Below are 18,865 nucleotides of genomic sequence, written 5' to 3'. Positions count from 1 at the left end.
CTGGAACTCACCAAAAAAGACACCCCACATCCAAAGACGAAGGAGAAGCCACAATGAGATGGTAGGAGGGGTGCAATCACAATAAAATCAAATCCCATAACTGCTGGGTGGGTGACTCACAAACTGGAGAACAATTATACCACAGAAGTCCACCCACTGGAGTGAAGGTTCTGAGCCCCACATCAGGCTTCCCAACCTGGGGGTCCAGCAACAGGAGGAGGAATTCCTAGAGAATCAGATTTGAAGGCTACTGGGATTTGATTACAGGACTTTGACAGGACTGGGGGAAACAGAGACTCCAGTCTTGGAGGGCACACACAAAGTAGTGTGCACATTGGGACCGAGGGGAAGGAGCAGTGACCCCATAGGAGACTGAAACAGACCTACCTGCTAGTGTGGGAGGGTCTCCTACAGAGGAGGGGGGTGGCTCTGTCTCACTGTGAGGACAAGAACAGTGGCAGCAGAAGTTCTGGGAATATTCCTTGGCGTGAGCCCTCCCAGAGTCAGCCATTAGCCCCACCAAAGAGCCCAGGTAGGCTCCAGTGTTGGGTCACCTCAGGCCAAACAACCAACAGGGAAGGAACCCAGCCCCACCCATCAGCAGTCAAGTGGATTACAGTTTTACTGAGATCTGCCCACCAGAGCACAGCCAGCTCTACCCACCACCAGTCGCTCCCATGAGGAAACTTGCACAAGCCTCTTAGATAGCCTCATCCACCAGAGGGCAGATAGCAGAAGCAAGAAGAACTACAATCCTGCAGCCTGTGGAACAAAAACCACATTCACAGAAAGATAGACAAAATGAAAAGGCAGAGGCTATATACCAGATGAAGGAACAAGATAAAACCCCAGAAAAACAACTAAATGAAGTGGAGATAGGCAACCTTCCAGAAAAAGAATTCAGAATAATTATAGTGAAAATGATCCAAGACCTCAGAAAAACAATGGAGGCAAAGATCGAGAAGATGCAAGAAATGTTTAACAAAGACCTAGAAGAATTAAAGAATGAACACCTAGAAGAATTAAAGAACAAACAAACAGAGATGAATATTACAATAACTGAAATGAAAAATACACTAGAAGGAATCAGTAGCAGAATAACTGAGGCAGAAGAACGGATAAGTGACCTAGAAGATACAATAGTGGAAATTACCACAGAGCAGAATAAAGAGAAGAGAATGAAAAGAAATGAAGACAGCCTAAGAGACCTATGGGACAATGTTAAACACAACAACTTTCGCATTATAGGGGTCCCAGAAGGAGAAGAGAGAGAGAAAGGACCTGAGAAAAATATTTGAAGAGATTATAGTCGAAAACTTCCCTAAACATGGGAAAGGAAATAGCCACCCAAGTCCAGGAAGTGCAGAGAGTCCTAGGCAGGATAAACCCAAGGAGAAACATGCAGAGACACATAGTAATCAAATTGACAAAAATTAAGCACAAAAATTATTGAGCAACAAGCGAAAAATAACAAATAACATATAAGGGAACTCCCATAAGGTTAAAAGCTGATTTCTCAGCAGAAACTCTACAAGCCAGAAGGGAGTGGCACGATATATTTAAAGTGATGAAAGGGAAGAACCTACAACCAAGATTACCCAGCAAGGATCTCATTCAGATTTGACGGGGAGATCAAAAGCTTTACAGACAAGCAAAAGCTAAGAGAATTCAGCACCACCAAACCAGCTCTACAAACAACTGCTAAAGGAACTTCTCTAAGTGGGAAACACAGGAGAAGAAAAGGACCTACAAAAACAAACCCATAACAATTAAGAAAATGGTAATAGGAACATACATATCTATAATTACCTTAAATGTGAATGGATTAAATGCTCCAACCAAAAGGCACATGCTTGCTGAATGGATACAAAAACAAGACCAATATATATGCTGTCTACAAGAGCTCCACTTCAGACCTAGGGACACATAAAGACTGAAAGTGAGGGGATAGAAAAAGATATTCCATGCCAATGGAAATCAAAGGAAAGCTGGAGTAGCCATACTCATATCAGATAAAATAGACTTTAAAGAATGTTACAAGAGACAAGGAAGGACACTACATAATGGTCAAGGGATCAATCCAAGAAGAAGATATAACAATTATAAATATATATGCACCCAACATAGGAACACGTCAATATATAAGGCAAGTGCTAACAGCTATAAAAAAGGAAATTGACATTAACACAGTAATAGTGGGGAGCTTTAACACTTCACTTACACCAATGGACAGATCATCCAAACAGAAAATTAATAAGGAAACACAAGCTTTAAATGACACAGTAGACCAGATAGATTTAATTGATACTTATAGGACATTCCATCCAAAAGCAGCAGATTACACTTTCTTCTCAAGTGCGCACGGAACATTCTCCAGGATAGATCACATCTTGGGTCACAAATCAAGCCTCAGTAAATTTAAGACAATTGAAATCGTATGAAGCATGTTTTCTGACCACAGCTCTATGAGATTAGAAATCAATTACAGGGAAAAAAACAAAAAACACAAACACATGGGGGCTAAACAATATGTTACTAAATAACCAAGAGATCCCTGAAGAAATCAAAGAGGAAATCAAAAAATACCTAGAGACAAATTACAGTGAAAACACGACAATGCAAAACCTGTGGGATGCAGCAAAAGCAGTTCTAAGAGGGAAGTTTATAACAGTACAAGCCTACCTCAAGGAACAAGAAAAATCTCAAATAAACAATCTAACCTTTCACCAAAATGAACTAGAGAAAGAAGAACAAACAAAACCCAAAGTTAGTGGAAGGAAAGAAATCATAAAGATCAGAGCAGAAGTAAATGAAATAGAAACAAAGAAAACAATAGCAAAGATCAATAAAACTAAAAGCTGGTTCTTCGAGAAGATAAAACAAAATTGACAGGCCATTAGCCAGACTCATCAAGAAAAAGAGGGAGAGGACTCAAATCAATAAAATCAGAAATGAAAAAGGAGAAGTTACAACAGACACTACAGATATACAAAGTTATACAGATATACAGAGCATCCTAAGAGACTACTATAAGCAACTCTATGCCAATAAAATGCACAACCTGGAAGAAATGGACAAATTCTTAGAAAGGTATAACCTTCCAAGACTGAATCAGGGAGAAAGAGAAAATATGAAGACCAATCACAAGTAATGAAATTGAAACTGTGATTAAAAATCTTCCAACAAACAGAAGTCCAGGACCAGATGGCTTCACAGGTGAATTCTATCAAACATTTAGAGAAGAGCTAACACCAATCCTTCTCAAACTCTTCAAAAAAACGGCAGAGGAAGGAACACTTCCAAACTCATTCTATGAGGCCACCATCACCCTGATACCAAAACCAGACAAAGATACTACAAACAAAGAAAATTACAGACCAATATCTCTGATGAATATTGGTGCAAAAATCCTCAATAAAATACTAGCAAACAGAATCCAACAGCATATTAAAAGGATATACACCATGATCAAGTGGGATTTATCTCAGGGATGCAAGGATTCTTCAATATACGCAAATCAATCAATGTGATACACCATATTAACAAACTGAAGAATAAAAACCATATGATCATCTCAATAGATGCAGAAAAAGCTTTTGACAAAATTCAACACCCATTTATGATAAAAATTCTCCAGAAAGTGGGCATAGAGGGGAACCTACCTCAACATAATAAAGACCACATACGACAAACCCACAGCAAACATCAGTCTCAGTTGTGAAAAACTGAAAGCATTTCCTCTAAGGTCAGGAGCAAGACAAGGCTGTCCGCTCTCGCCACTATTATTCAACATAGTTTTGGAAGTCCTAGCCATGGCAAGCAGAGAAGAAAAAGAAATAAAAGGAATACAAATTGGAAAAGAAGAAATAAAACTGTCACTGTTTGCAGATGACATGGTATTATACATAGAGTATCCAAAAGATGCCACCAGAAAACTACTAGAACTAATCAATGAATTTGGTAAAGTTGCAGGATGCAAAATTAAGGCACAGGAATAGCTTGCATTCCTATACACTAATTTTTCAGATGAAAAATCTGAAAGAGAAATTATGGAAACACTCCCATTTGCCATTGCAACAAAAAGAATAAAATACCTAGGAATAAACCTACCTAGGGAGACAAAAGACCTGTATGCAGAAAACTATAAGACACTGATGAAAGAAATTAAAAATGATAGAAACAGATGGATAGATATACCTTGTTCTTGGATTGGAAGAATAGCATTGTGAAAATGACTATACTACCCAAAGCAATCTACAGATTCAATGCAATCCCTATCAAATTACTAATGGCATTATTTTACAGAACTAGAACAAAAAATCTTAAAATTTGTATGGAGACACAAAAGACCCCAAATAGCCAAAGTAGTCTTGAGGGACTCCCAAACTTCAGACTATACTACAAAGCTACAGTAATCAAGACAGTATGGTCCTGGCGCAAAAACTGAAATATAGATCCATGGAACAGGATAGAAAGCCCAGAGATAAACCCACGCACCTATGGTCAACTAATCTATCACAGAGGAGGCAAGGATATACAATGGAGAAAAGACAGTCTCTTCAATAAGTGGTGCTGGGAAAACTGGACAGCTACATGCAAAAGAATGAGATTAGAAAACTCCCTAACACCATACACAAAAATAAACTCAAAATGGATTAAAGACCTAAATGTAAGGTCGGACACTATAAAACTCTTAGAGGAAAACATAGGAAGAACACTCTTTGACATAAATCACAGCAAGATCTTTTTTGATCCACCTCCTAGAGTAACGGAAATAAAAAAAGAAATAAACAAATGGGACCTAATGAAACTTAAAAGCTTTTGCAAAGCAAAGGAAACTACAAACAAGACGAAAAGATAACACTCATAATGGGAGAAAATACTTGCAAATGAATCAACAGACAAAGGATTAATCTCCAAAATATATAAACAGCTCATGCAGCTCAATATTACAAAAACAAACAACCCAATCCAAAAATGGGCAGAAGGCCTAAATAGACATTTCTCCAAAGAAGACATACAGATGGCCAAGAGGCACATGAAAAGCTGCTCAACATCACTAATTATTAGAGAAATGCAAATCAAAACTACAATGAGGTATCACCTCATACCAGTTAGAGTGGGCATCATCAGAAAATCTACAAACAATAAATGCTGGAGAGGGTGTGAAGAAAAGGGAACCCTCTTGCACTGTTGGTGGGAATGTAAATTGATACACCACTATGGAGAACAGTATGGAGGTTCCTTTAAAACCTAAAAATAGAATTACTATATGACCCAGTAATCCCAGTACTGGGCATATACCCAGAGAAAACCATAATTCAAAAAGACACATGCACCCCAATGTTCATTGCAGCACTATTTACAATAGCCAGGTCATGGAAGCAGCCTAAATGCCTATCGACAGATGAATGGATAAAGAAGATGTGGTACATATATACAATGGAATATTACTCAACCATAAAAAGGAACGAAATTGAGTCATTTGTAGAGACGTGGATGGATCTAGAGACTGTCATACAGAGTGAAGTAAGTCAGAAAGAGAAAAACAGATATCGTATATTAACGCATATATGTGGAACCTAGAAAATGGTACAGATGAACTGGTTTGCAGGGCAGAGGTTGAGACATAGATGTAGAGAACAAACGTATGGACACCAAGGGGGGAAAGCAGTGGGGGGTGGGGCGGGCAGGGGTGGTGGGATGAATTTGGAGATTGGGATTGACATGTATACACTAATATGTATAAAATGGATGACTAATAACCTGCTGTATAAAAATATAAATAAGTAAAATTCAAAAATTCAATAATAAATGAATAAATAAATAAACGGCACCATCATCCAGTTGCTTGGGCCAAACAATAAAAAAAAAGAAAAAAAGAAAAAAATTTAAAAATTCATAATAGTTATCGGGCTTATGGGTAAATACCTTTTCTGATAACAAGACTCTGGTTCTACGGTTGAAAGGTGCTTAAAACTCAGTAAAGAAATAATAGCAAATTGGGTTTCGTATTATCTCTTCCATAATGATTGAATTGGAGTAAGAAGCAGCTTGTTTTATTAAATGCTACTTTTAGAAGGGTGGGATAATATAAATCCTGAAAGCAATTTATAGTTTTCACGGCACTGACGCTTTTTCTGGTTCTTCTTAGTTTACTTCAGAGTGACAGTGAAAAAATTTTGCAGGATCAACACTGTTACTCGATTTGCAGTTGACGGGTTGGATGTTTTTAAGTGTACCTACTGCTTTGGAGGAATTCGTGACCTACTTCAAAATTAGTTTTTCCAGTAAAGTCAACCGTTAGTCATTATCTTTGCCACAAATCTTTCTTTAGACGATTCCTGAAAGATAACATGTATATTAACTGGGCTTGCGTTATCTATTTTTTCTTTTTGGAATTATATCAACTAAAGCAAACAAAAATGTAACGATTTAAAAAATTAGGTGGACTTTTTCATTTGTTTTCGTATTTTTAAGTAAGTAGGTTACATTATATTATTTCTCCAAAGCTCTGTTGTTTTTATTTTTTTTGGTTTGGATTTTTCTTTTTTTTTTTTTTTTTTTTGTAATTGACTCCGAACCTTGGCAAGCTGTAATTCATAATCAAATAAATGCTTTATTTTATGCGTGTAAAAAAAATAAAATACACTTGGAATTCAACTAATTTGTTTTTTAAAATCACTCGTGGGGCGGGGCAGAGGGGCCGAGAATCATTAGAAAAGGTTGGTTAAGAGTCGTTTGCGAGGGGCTGTGAGGCTCGTGGTCCTCCAGGTTGCCAGGCCCAGAAGTTAAGGCAGACGTCACGGTCTGTGGGGCTGGTCAGGTCTGTGAGGTTGGTGGGCATCCTGGGGTGGCTGAGCGAGGCCTTGGACAGCTCCGAGGCCGACCCCTATGGCGTCCCCGTCTGCAGCGCTGCCTCTGTCGACTTGTCCCCGCCCGTGTTTTCCCGCCGTACGAAGTTGCGCCTGAACTTGGCCTGGGCGTTCTGAGACGAGACCTGGAGGACCCGCTTGGTGAGGCCCGTCTTTTGCGCGAGCTGCTTCTAGTCCTTGGCATCAGGGTTGTGGTTAACGGCAAAGACCACGGTCCGAAGCTGGTGGTGCTTGAAGGAGTTGCGCATGCACTTCGTCTTCTGGCTGCTCGGGTACCTCTGGTCGCGGTCCAGGTGCTCCGCATCGTTCCTGTTCCAGCTCGGTGCAGCGTCGTTGGAGGTCACCGGGTCCGCCCCGGGCCCGAGGCTCTTGCGCTTCCTCGGCCGCCCCTTCTGCACCGTGCCTACGCTATTGTAGTAGGGAAGACCAAGAGGGTTGGCCCCCGCTGCACCCAACCCTGGGCTCTTGGCCACGTCGGCGTGGTTGAAGTGTGCGGGGTACTCGCCCTGCAGCAGCACCCCGAAGTGCAAGCGGCAGTAGACCAGTCTGTCCTTCATGCAGAAGTGGTCACCCGTGGTCAGCATCTTGTTACACGTAGTGCAGTTACACGTGAAGCAGTTGAGGTGATAAACCAAGTCCCGAGCTCGCATCACCATCTCCGAGGCCGAGATGCCTAGGTGGCAGCGGGCGCAGCGCTGCACGGAGAACCGCCTGTAGTAGTCTTCCTTGCAGTAGATGCTTCTATCCTTGCTGAAACAGGTGAGCTCTGACTCCAGGTTGAGCTTGCACTCGCAGCACTTGAGGCAGCACATGTGCCACTGCTTGTCCACCACCAGCAGGTAGTAGCGGTTGGAGATCTTAACCCTGCAACTGGCGCAGAGCGCAGCGCGGTCACTCTTAATGGACGGCATGGTCGTCTCCGTGTCACCGTGGTCGATGGCAGAGCTGATGGCGGGAGCCTCGCTCTTGGCCCTGCAGTCCATCTCGTTGATGACCCCGTGCACCTTGGGGCCCGACCGGCTGTGGAACAGTATCGCGGGGGGCCCGGCGGGGCCTGGGGCACGGCTCCTCCGCCTTTTTTAAATTTTAAAGACTTAAAAAAAATTTTGAGCCATTTTAGGTTCACGGCAAAATTAAAAGGAAAGTGCAGAGATTTCCCATATACTCCCTGTCCCAACACATGCTCAGCCTCCCCCATTATCAACATCTTACACCAGAGTGGTACATTTGTTTCAAAGGATGAACCATTCTTTTCCTTTGTTTCCCTAAGCACTGTTATTAAGATGCATACATGTTGCTATATGTACATCCAATCCATTGCATCTAGTTGCTGTTCTCCTGTGTAATTTGTGTATCTCCGCCTATTCATGAGGCTGAAGGTGTTTTTCATGTGTTGTTGTTTTTTATAAGTTTATTTATTTTTATTCGTGGCCACGTTAGGTCTTTGTTGCTGCGCGCTGGCTTTCTATAGTTGTGGCGAGCGGGGGCTGCTCTTTGTTGCGGTGCGCAGGCTTCTCATTGCAGTGGCTTCTCTTGTTGCGGAGCACGGGCTCTAGGTGCGTGGGCTTCAGTAGTCGTGGCACACGGGCTCGGTAGTTGTGGCTCGTGGGCTTTGGAGTGCAGGCTCAGTAGTTGTGGCACGTGGGCTTATTTGCTCCGTGGGTTTTTCATGTGTTTTTATTTTTCTATTATGAACTCCCTCAAGTACATACCGGTTTTCAGAACATGTAGAGACCAGGCATTCCAATGTCAGGTGTAAAAGCTTCTGTTGGCACAGGGAGGAAGGCTGACAGCAGAGACCAGCCTGGTAGGGGACAGAAACAGATGCGAGTAAAAGGATCAAAAATGATGATGACTCAGATGCACTTCACTTTAGATTTGTCTGGCATCTGTGCTTCTTAGGCTACTAGCCTTGGTCTCAGGTGTGGCTATTATGAGGGGAGGGGAACATAGTCTGCCCAGCATCTCGGCTTGGCCTTGTACTTCACAGTCACTTTCCAAAGGGCTTTTGTTGATGTTTTGTAGCAATTACAAGGAAAGAGCTCTAGAGTGTGAGGCCTCTGGGAGAGGCTGGAGCCCCTTTACGTAACTGCTGGAAGAATCCCTGCTGATTCTGTTACTTCCCTTCACTCCCTTTCTAAGTGAACCTTCCTTTCCCACAGTCTTTTTTCATCCTTACTCCTCTGTCTTGCGTTACATTTTAATTTGCTCCCTAAATAATTTATTTGCTTTTGATGCCACCTGAAACAAGATTTGTTAGGTCTCATAGGGTGTGCCACTCATATGATCACATACAACATTCTCTGCTTTCTCAAATATGTCATCTCTCCATATCCTCATGACTTAAGTACAACAAATATTATTATTCCCACTTTACAGATTAGGAAAGCAAGGAGCAGTGAAGTTGAGTTTAAATAGATATTTTTTTCATGCAACAAGTGCTTCTTGTTAGAAATTTACTCACTGTCTCCTGACAATACTTTAAAACTTGGCAAGTCCTTCCTAGTCATTTGTGAGATATGAATGATAGCAGTTGCCACGACATGGATAATGAAGGAATTTGCCTTGTGTATGATGTGCTTGCTTGTGTCTGGAGTTTGGGCTGCTTTGTGTAGTTGAGAGTGAAAACTTGGCAGTTTGGAAATCTGAACTACAGCCTCACTGATGACTAAAAGGGCCTGATGATCAAGTGTGCTAATTCCCTGGTAATGGAAGGGAAACTTATTCCAAAAGACCATGGAAAAGGCAAGGATCTGAGGCTCCTTCAGTTTGAACTGAAGGCTAAGCCCATGGGAATCTGTGTCTATTGCCTGGGATCCGGGAAGTCTTCCTGGAAAATAAGAAGTGGTTCGTAGGAAGTGCTTTGAACACTTCCTTGGAAAAGGGCTGCATTTTATTCTTCGAGTAGCACAGGTTAAATTTTTTTAATAGCAATCATCTATTTCAAAATTATCAAGTATGAAAAGAAGTTTGTTATTTTTAGAGTAGGATTTCAATATAGAGTTGCCAAAAGAAGAGTAATTCATTCCTTTCATTTTGAAGTAAATTGCTCAGCAAGCCAACGCATGTCTTGTCATGCTCCAGAAAAATCAGGGGCTTTCCTAAATAAATTATCTACTGCATGTGAGATAAGACAGTGGCTTTATCTTATTTGTCCTCTGTTTTAACCTACTGCCGCAGTTTTCACAATATACACTTTGAACTCTGGGTGAGCTGAAATGTATCACTAAGAGAAATTATGGTGAAAAGTCAGGGAGTGACCTTTTATTTTTCGTAATAACCCAAATGTAATAAAAGTCCCATGTAAAATAAGCCTGCAAGAAGAAATTATCTGCAGTAGCATATGTTCAGTGTTAGAAATTAGAAATCAATTGCAAAACACAGTGGGAGTATGTCATTATAAGAAATGACAGCTCAAAAAAAAAAGGAAAGAAAAGAAGTGACAGCTCAGCATAGTCCTGTGTTGAAATAAAAATCCCTTCTGCTGTCCTGCCGGGCCATGGAACATGCCTTTTATTAGAGATGGAAAAAAGAGAAGGCCCAGCATCACATTTGGTACTCAGTGTAGATGCAGCATAAATATTTGTCATCATAAGCAGATCTGGACTCTAGTATTTATTAGGTAAATTTTACAGCTCTGAATGTATCTGTCTTATCATATCTTTAGACTCGGACCTCATGCTTAGTTGTTTCCATACAGAAGGTGAAAACTGGTAGGATGAATCCCCCATAACCAATGAAAAAAATCTGCTGTGCATTCACTTAACATGCATTTAATGAATACTGACTTTATACCAGGCATCAGTCTGAATACTGGGGGTTTAAGATGACTAAAAAACATAGCTTCTGTTTTGGTGGATATTACATTCCATTGAATGGGATTGATTTGTAACTGAATCATTAGTACAGTAGGATAAATAGCATGAGAGGCACATGCAAAGTGCTGCAGGAACATAGAGGAAGGAGTGACTGACTTTGTCTGGACAAGTTCAGCAAAGCTTCACAGAAGTAGTGACAACTTAGGAGGCCTCTCAGGTGTAAACAGGATTACAGAGGCTGTGGAAGGAGCCAGAGGCATTGCTGGCTGGGTCAGTCCTGGGCGGGGCATCCAGAACCCTTGATCAGTCACATGGCGTGCTTAGAGCACCCTGTTCCATAGAACTGGTGTAGATGAGGGGGAGGTAGCCGAAGGTAGAGCTGAAATGCTAAGTAGGGCTCCGTTTGTGATGGGTCTGCATGCCGTCCCTAAGTCTGTAGCCTCTATCCTGCTCATCCTTTGACTCCCATTCTGATTCGCAGCACCAGGTGTAATATTAAAAATATTTAACAAGCAGTATGGCACAGATCAGATCGGTTGGAAGGAGGGGAGACCCGAGACCCTCTCCTGTGTCAGACCTTTTGTTGTTGGAGCATGGTGTCTGCCAGCGTTCCCAGGGCTGCAGCCAGAATATCAGGGAGGGGGCCAGGACGACAGCCATTTACCAACCAGCTTGGAAGTATTTTTACTATTTTAACCGCCAGTGCAGCTGAGTATCTGTCAAATGCTCTAAAAAGCAAAACTGATCAATTCCACTGCCCTGATTAAAACTTTTACAGGATGAAATCCCCTGCCTGCCTGATACTGGTGATCTGACCCCTGTTGTCTTTTTTGCCTCACTCCCCATCATCCCCTCGGGCACTTACTCCCCAGGGCCCTGGCTCACCTGTGGCAGCTGGGAAAGCCCCACAGACTAGCCCTGCACCTCGCATGTGGTAGGTGCTTCTGTAGAACATTGATAGACAGATTAGCCTTGGCATGTCTTCTTAGAAATGCAGCTGGGTTTTTGTTTGTTTGTTTGTTTAGGTAATGGCTTCGAATCAACTGCATTTCCTCAGTAAGGCAGAGGCACTTAACACTGATAGACACTTCAGATAGTGATTGTAATCAGTATTGGAAGAGTAGTTGAATAAATGAATGACAGACACATTTCATGTGCATTCAGGGTGGAATTTGTTACTGGGATCTTTGCATCCACATATTTAGTTTTCATGTAGTGTTGGTGGCTTATCTCAACACAAACAGTATTCTCATGTACCACTTGTAAATAAGGTGTTAAATATAAGTGGAGTTTGTAGAGCACCCAGAAGTGTACTCAGCAGAGTTAACAAAAGAGACATGGACTCTGCCCTCATGAACGTTATGGTCTAGCAAGGGAACCAGATAATAAATAAGTAAACTTTGTCCTTTTCGCTTTCCACCTGCCATTGTCATCTCTTACCTGGACCAGAGCAGTCAACTCTACACTCATCTCCCTGCCAGCATGCAAGTCTTTAAACCCTCTCTACATGGCATCCAGAGAGAGCTTTTAAAAATCTAAATCGGGGCTTGTGTCTATCCTATTTAAGCCCATTCACGACTCACATTGCAGTTAGGATAAAAATCCTAATTTCTTTCCATGGTCTCCAAGGTCGAGTTTCATAGGGCCCCTGCCCACCCCTCCAGCCATGAATCAGGCCACTGTGCCCTCTGTTTCCCACTGTGCCCCGCTATGTCCACCAGGTCCAGTCACAAGAGGAGCCTCCAGTTCCTTGAGCCCCCAGGCACCTTCCCTTCTCAAGAACTTTGTTCGTGCTGCTCTCTGGCGCATCTCATCCTTTAGGGTCTTCCTAAAGTCAGTCCCTTCCACTTCCACTACTGTTATTCTTTATCGAAGAGCTCTTCCTATAGCACTTAACACAATTTGCGATCATCTCTGAATTTGTTGAGGAGAAAAGTTGTCTGAAAAGAAGGCCTTCCGGTGCAGTTTAGAACTGAGAGGAGAGGATTGGATCTCGAGATGTGCCGTGCAGGCATCCTTTCTTCTGATTCCAGATGGATCCCTAAGCAAGTTACTTAGGTATTGTTCCCAAGTCACTTGTGACCAGCAAAAGCGTTCTCCCTGCCAATTCTGGTCAGAATGAATACCTCTGAAAAACAGGTTTTGTTCCACTGTGAAGCAAACATTTTGAAAATCAGAAGCATGGGTGGGGTTAGCCATACAGACAGTTTACCAGATCTGAATATATTCAGTCATTCAGAATAGGCCTGTCTTTATAGACCTGCTAAGGTGAAGAGCAAGCATGAATAGTAATAAAATTTAAAAAAAGTCAAATGCCGGAAGAGGGGGAAATGTTCAAGTCTTAAAGGAACAACTTTGGTCTGGAAACAACATATAGTTAGAAACCTAAGGTAGAAGAGAAAATCAGGCTTTGTGAGTCCTCAAGATATATGTTTAGAGCAGATGCTACTGGGGTGGCGGGGGGGGACGACCAGAGGCTGAGTTCTAAGAGTTGTGAGGGAGGACAGAAGGATGGGGATGGGGGCAGGGGGAGAGATGGAAAGGGAGGGAAAGAAGAATAGAAATCAAGCAGTACCGGGTCTTTCAAGGTCCAATCAAGGACTAGGGTACATGGCATCCCTCTTTAACTGAGTCTCCATGTGTTGGAGGTTAAGAGCAATTATCTAGTTGACACTTTGTTGTGCTGTTACAAAAGGCAAGGTGATGGAGGGCCATCTGATTTCCTTAGACAGACCATACTTGTCTAGAAATTATGATTCCCTTCCCTGTGATTCCCATTACTCAATAGCCTTTGATTTCCTGTTGCAATTCTCTTAGCAGTAATTTATGGAAGTTGTACTTCTGGCCAACAGAAATAGGGTTTTTTTTGGGGGGGGGTGGTTTTCTCCTGTGGTGCAGGTATGTGCATAGTGAAGTAGTGAAAATCCTCCTTGTAAATTCTAAAGCCTTTGAAGAAAAATGGCAACTAGTCCTTTCTACCGTCTTTTGTTCCTGCAGCCTGCCACGAGTCCTGTGCGGCCTGCTGGGGTCCCACAGAGAAGCACTGCTTGACCTGCAGAGACCCCTTCCAAGTGCTGAGAGAGGGCAGCTGTGAGAGCAGCTGTGGCGACGGGTTTTACAACAAGCAGGGGACTTGCAGTGGTAAGTGTCCGGCTTTGCAGGCCAAAGCAATTTTTCCTCTTCCAGCCTCCCTTGTTTCATTCAAATCATAGCACCGAAAATCAGTGTTTCTTTTACTCAACAACTATGCAAATGCTGGTAAGACTGACGGTGTTTTAGCAGCTTACGAAATATGTTTCTTTTCCACTGGCAGAATCCCCATTAATACCTTTGCCTGCAACTACTCGTTAGGTTGGGGGCTCTCTGTAGTCTCTGAAGACCAGGAGGCTCAGACTGCTTGCTCCAGGCCCACAGCTGGAGGGAGAGGAGTGGGGCTTCCTTGCTCCAAATGCCAAATTCTTCATCAACACCAGATTGCCTTCCAAATATGAATGGGGACAAGACACTCTTAGGCCAGCCAAGGGCCAACCTGCCTTCGGTGTTGGTGCCACTGAATTAAAGCTGAAGCAGTTATTGTCTATTCTACCTTTAACAACCATTACAGACAATAAGAGTTAACACAGCATAGTGCTTCCTGTGCTGAGCACTGTCCCAGGTGCTTTCTAAACATGAACCAATTGAGAGGCAGGAACGTATTGGGGGGGTGGGGGTGGAGCATGACCTTGGGCAAGTTACTTAATCTCTTCCTGTGTCAGTTTCCCATTTGTAAAATGGGAACAATAGTAGTACCCGTGGTACACAGAATAATGGTTCCTCAGAGATGCCCACGTCCTAGTCATGGGCATCTGTGAATATACTGCCTCAGATGACAAAAGAGACTTTGTAGGTGTGATTAAGGTAAGGATCTTGAGATGGGGGAGATTATCCTGGATTATCTGAGTGGGCCAGCGTAATCACAGGGGTCCTTATATGAGGGAGACAGGAGGATCAGAGTCAGAAAAGGAGATCTGAAACAGGAGCAGAGGTCAGAGTGATACCAGGGACGGGCTATGAGCATGCAGGCAGCCTATAGAACCTGGAAAAAGACAAGGAAATGGATCCCGCACCCCCCTGCCAGAGCTTCCAGAAGGAATGCAGTCCTGCCAATGCTTTGATTTTGGGACCTCTGACCTCTTAAGCTTTGTGATAATAAATTTGTGTTGTTTTAAGCCACTGAGCTTGTGGTCATTTGTTACAGCAGCAATGGGAAACTAACACACACCCAGCTCAGAAGGCTGTTTCAAGGACTGAGTTAACGTATGCAAGGCATTGAACACAGTGCCTGGCACGGAGTAGGTGCTATGTGAGTATTTAGTGTTTAATCCTCACAATTTCATGAGGTAGTTATTATCATCCTCATTTTTCAGATGAAGAAAGAGAGGTTAGGAAACCTGCCTAGGGCTTCCCTGGTGACGCAGTGGTTGGGAGTCCGCCTGCCGATGCAGGGGACACGGGTTCGTGCTCCGGTCTGGGAAGATCCCACATGCCGCGGAGCGGCTGGGCCCGTGAGCCACGGCCGCTGAGCCTGCACGTCCGGAGCCTGTGCTCTGCAACGGGAGAGGCCACAACAGGGAGAGGCCCACGTAGTGCAAAAAAAAAAAAAAAAGAAACCTGTTTAAGGTCATGTAACTAATAAGGGGCAGAGTTGGAGTTCAGGCTAGGTCTTCTGGGTTTAGATCCTAACTGCCTCGTCGCTGCTGTACTGCTCCCTGTAATGTGATACCTCCTTATGCATCTCTGCCCATTCCCCCCTCTCTTCTCCTTCTCTTCTCCCTTGATCCTCCTCTCCCCCTTCCTCCTTGTCTTCCTATCAGTCTTTAGATCAGCCGGCTACCCCTGTGGACCCAGGCCCACAGGTAGGCACCTGATGGTGAATGAAAGGTTTGAATCCAGTTTATCGTGATGGCCATACCTGTTGAAAGGCCTGATGACTTTTTTGAAATAACTGAGTCCACTAAATCAATAAAAAATGTGTAGTCCATAAAACTTTCTTGAGTTATTGCCCTCATTTTGTTTGCTGAGCAGGGCAACAGCACAAATGAGATGATCTTTGGGACCTGACAAATCCACTTGTCCTAGGGAAGAGAGATACCCCCTGGCAGCTGCTTGCTTAAAGCTGTGCAGGGATCCATCAGCGTCACTGGTGTGAGAAATCTCACTCAATATGGACAAGTCACAGGTGGCTTTTGTGTGGATTCAGGAGAGAACAAGGAAAGAAAGGCAGGCTGCCATTACCCTGAGCATTTTCATCTTTTTCTGCCGACATCACTTTCCTGCTCAGTTAAGCCAGATGTATTCTCTAAAGGTCAGCAGATGTCAAATCTGCACTAACTTAAAGGCCTGAGGCATTTACCCTTTAACTCCCCAAGGAGGCTGGCTACTTGTCACTGACAAGGAGTGGTGATATGGACCTGCTACCGAGACGATATTATCTGGAATGAGAAAGCAACTTTTGCTAGGGATGCGTGTATGTAAACGGAGGGATGGTTAGTGTGAGCCTGAGGCGGTGAGGGTTGGGAGTCTACTTGGGCAGAGAGGTTGAGTGAAGAAAGCCAGGTCTCCTTGCAGACTGGAAGAATTTTGAAAAAAGACTACTGAACAGGTGGCTTAGGGAGAGTATACATCTGAAATGCTATCTGTATACATTTTGAAACAAAGCATAAAGAGAACTTTCAAACAGGAGGATGGACCATTGTTGACATTAGTCAGCCAACCAATCAATTGATCAATAGGTAATTACTGAATGCCTGCCATAGGCTTAGCAGATACAAGACTTTGTGATGCCATTGGCATTGACCAGTGGCCCCTTTGATAGAGAAGGCTGGAGTTTAAACTTTTCATAAAATTGTTCAAGTTTTCTAAGTTTGTATCAAATGCCTTCAGAAAGGTTCATATAAATATTTTCTAAAGCAACAGTGAACCAAGTCGCTGATTGGTATCGGAATGTTAATTAAGATGCTAATAATGCCGACTTACTTTCAATTCAGATTAGTACTATTCGAGATAAACACCAGCTGGTGTTGGTTTAATAATTTATAACCAAGCAACCCATATCTGTAGAAATCTCAAAGTTGAGTGCTGAGAAAAATCCAGCACAACCTGTTATAAATGGTGCTATGCCCTGGCTGAAAGAATTTACAACCACCAAGTTTGTCTGTGGTACATGCTTTGAATTTTACAAATATTAGGTATAAGGCGTGGGGAAATTCAAAGGACAAAACCTCCTCATTCTTTAGTCATGTAAGTACTTGAGCTATTATGAAGGGCTTTTCTGACTCTAGCTAACAAAATAAATCAAAGCAAGTTCAGAGGTTTCTGTTAGGCATTCTCGTTCTCTTCCTTCCCCCTCTCCTTTTTTTCTCTTTCCTTCCTTTTATACCGATTTCCCTTCCTCACCTAGGCAACTATTTTAATTTTTTTTATCTTCTTGTTTTTATGGGCTCAGGTAAAATGGGTATTGTTTTCAGCGAGTATACGTATATGTATCTTTTTCTTAAATGATACCATGTTATAGAGTTCGCGTTTTTCTTTTTTCACTCAGCGGTATGTTTTTCAGATTCACCCAGTTGCTACATCATCTAGAGCCCTTTGTTTCTCACTGCTGCGTAGTCCTTCCTGGTCTGCATCCCCTACAGCTCTCCCATCTGCTGTCCCAGGAACGGGATCCCTCACTTCCTTCCATCTGCACACCATCAGTAGGGAGCACCGGTGAACAACCTCCGACATGTCCTTTGATGAACTGGGTGGGAGGTTCCCTGGGATGGATGGATAACCTGAGAGCAGAACTGTTGGTTTCTTTTTTTTTTTTCTTTTAATTTTAATTTATTCTTTAATTGTTGACTGCATTTTCTTTATGTGATAAGTAGTACCAGGTAGCTCACCAGCATCTACACTCCCAAGCATAAGGGCTCTTTCATCTCTACATCCTTGCCACCATTTGACATTATCAAATTTCAGGGTTTTTCCTGGTCAATAGGTATACAAGGACATCCTCTTTTAATTTGCATTTTTCTGATTATTAATGAGTTTGAGAATATCTTCAACTCCTGTTGGACTTTTGTGTTTCCTCTTTGATAAATTGCTTTTTGATATGTTTTTCCCATTGTTTCATAGGCCTTGCTACCTTTTTATTGTTGATTTTATGGAATTCCTTGCACCTTATAGATATTAACTCTGTCAGTCATAAATATGCAAACATTTTCCCATTTCGTTACCTTTTAACCTTTAATGTGGTGCCCTTCGTTGAACAGAAATCTCTAATGCATCATTTTTCACTTTTAACATTTTGCTTTTGAATTTTTGTTTAAGAAGACCCACCCTGCTCAAGTTCACAAAGAAATTATACTGTAATTAATAGAAGAAACTCTATTAATTTCACAGTTTTTTCTTTCTGTAGGTTGTTGATCCATATGGAGTCTACTTCTGTATATAAGTTTAAGTAGTGATCCAGTTTGATTTTTTCTCCATTTCATGATCCAGTTTTCCCAGCATCATTTAGTGATTCAATCTAACCTTCTCCATTGATCCTTATTGGATATTAAATTTCCATATGGACATAGGTCTATCTCTGAGCTGTTTGAGTAGTCCAAATTTCTGTTCTTGTACCACTATCACATTGTTTTGCTTTGTTTTGTTTTGTCCCTTAATTTCTATTGCTTTGCAGTATGTCTCAATGTCTGATTGGGCAAATTCTCCCTTTCTTTCATCTTCATTTTTAAAGTTAACTATTCATGAACTTTAGAGTGTTTATTGAATTACTAATAAAATTCAACTGGAAGTTTTATTAATATTGTATTGAAGTTATAGACTAGTTTGGGGAGAAATGACCTCCTCCTCATAATTTTATTTAAATTTACAAATTATACGCCAAGTATTACTTTAGGTGTATCCTAAAACATTCGATCTGTAATGTTTTTATTGTTGGGCAATTCCAATTTTTAAAAAACTTCTGCAATTCTTTATTTCTGGGAAAATCCACTTGGCTTGTAGATTATTCAGTTCTGTGGATATGTCAGTTCTAGAATAGAAGCTTCAGAAGTTTCTGGAGGGTAGGAGAGAAGAACGCTTTTCAGATTCATTTTTGCTTCTTTGCTCCAGCTATGCGTTGAGGGGATGATTTTCTTTTTCTCTGAT

General features: G+C 42.1%; 1 protein-coding gene and 1 pseudogene across 1 annotated transcript in view; one reads left to right on the top strand and one right to left on the bottom strand.

The window, feature by feature from the left end:
• FRAS1 (Fraser extracellular matrix complex subunit 1) overlaps positions 1–18,865 on the top strand; it is a 452,432-nt gene that overhangs the window by 217,821 nt on the left and 215,746 nt on the right. Inside the window, exon 15 of the mRNA XM_007455407.1 lies at positions 13,691–13,834. Coding sequence (XP_007455469.1) covers positions 13,691–13,834 — 144 coding nt within the window. The remainder of the gene's footprint in view (positions 1–13,690; positions 13,835–18,865) is intronic.
• On the bottom strand, positions 6,682–7,912 carry LOC103076990 (LIM/homeobox protein Lhx2 pseudogene; annotated as a pseudogene).

Source organism: Lipotes vexillifer, unplaced genomic scaffold (assembly GCF_000442215.2).
Source record: "Lipotes vexillifer unplaced genomic scaffold, Lipotes_vexillifer_v1.1 scaffold749, whole genome shotgun sequence".
Lineage (NCBI taxonomy): Eukaryota > Metazoa > Chordata > Mammalia > Artiodactyla > Lipotidae > Lipotes > Lipotes vexillifer.
This window is presented reverse-complemented; position numbering and strand designations above follow the sequence as displayed.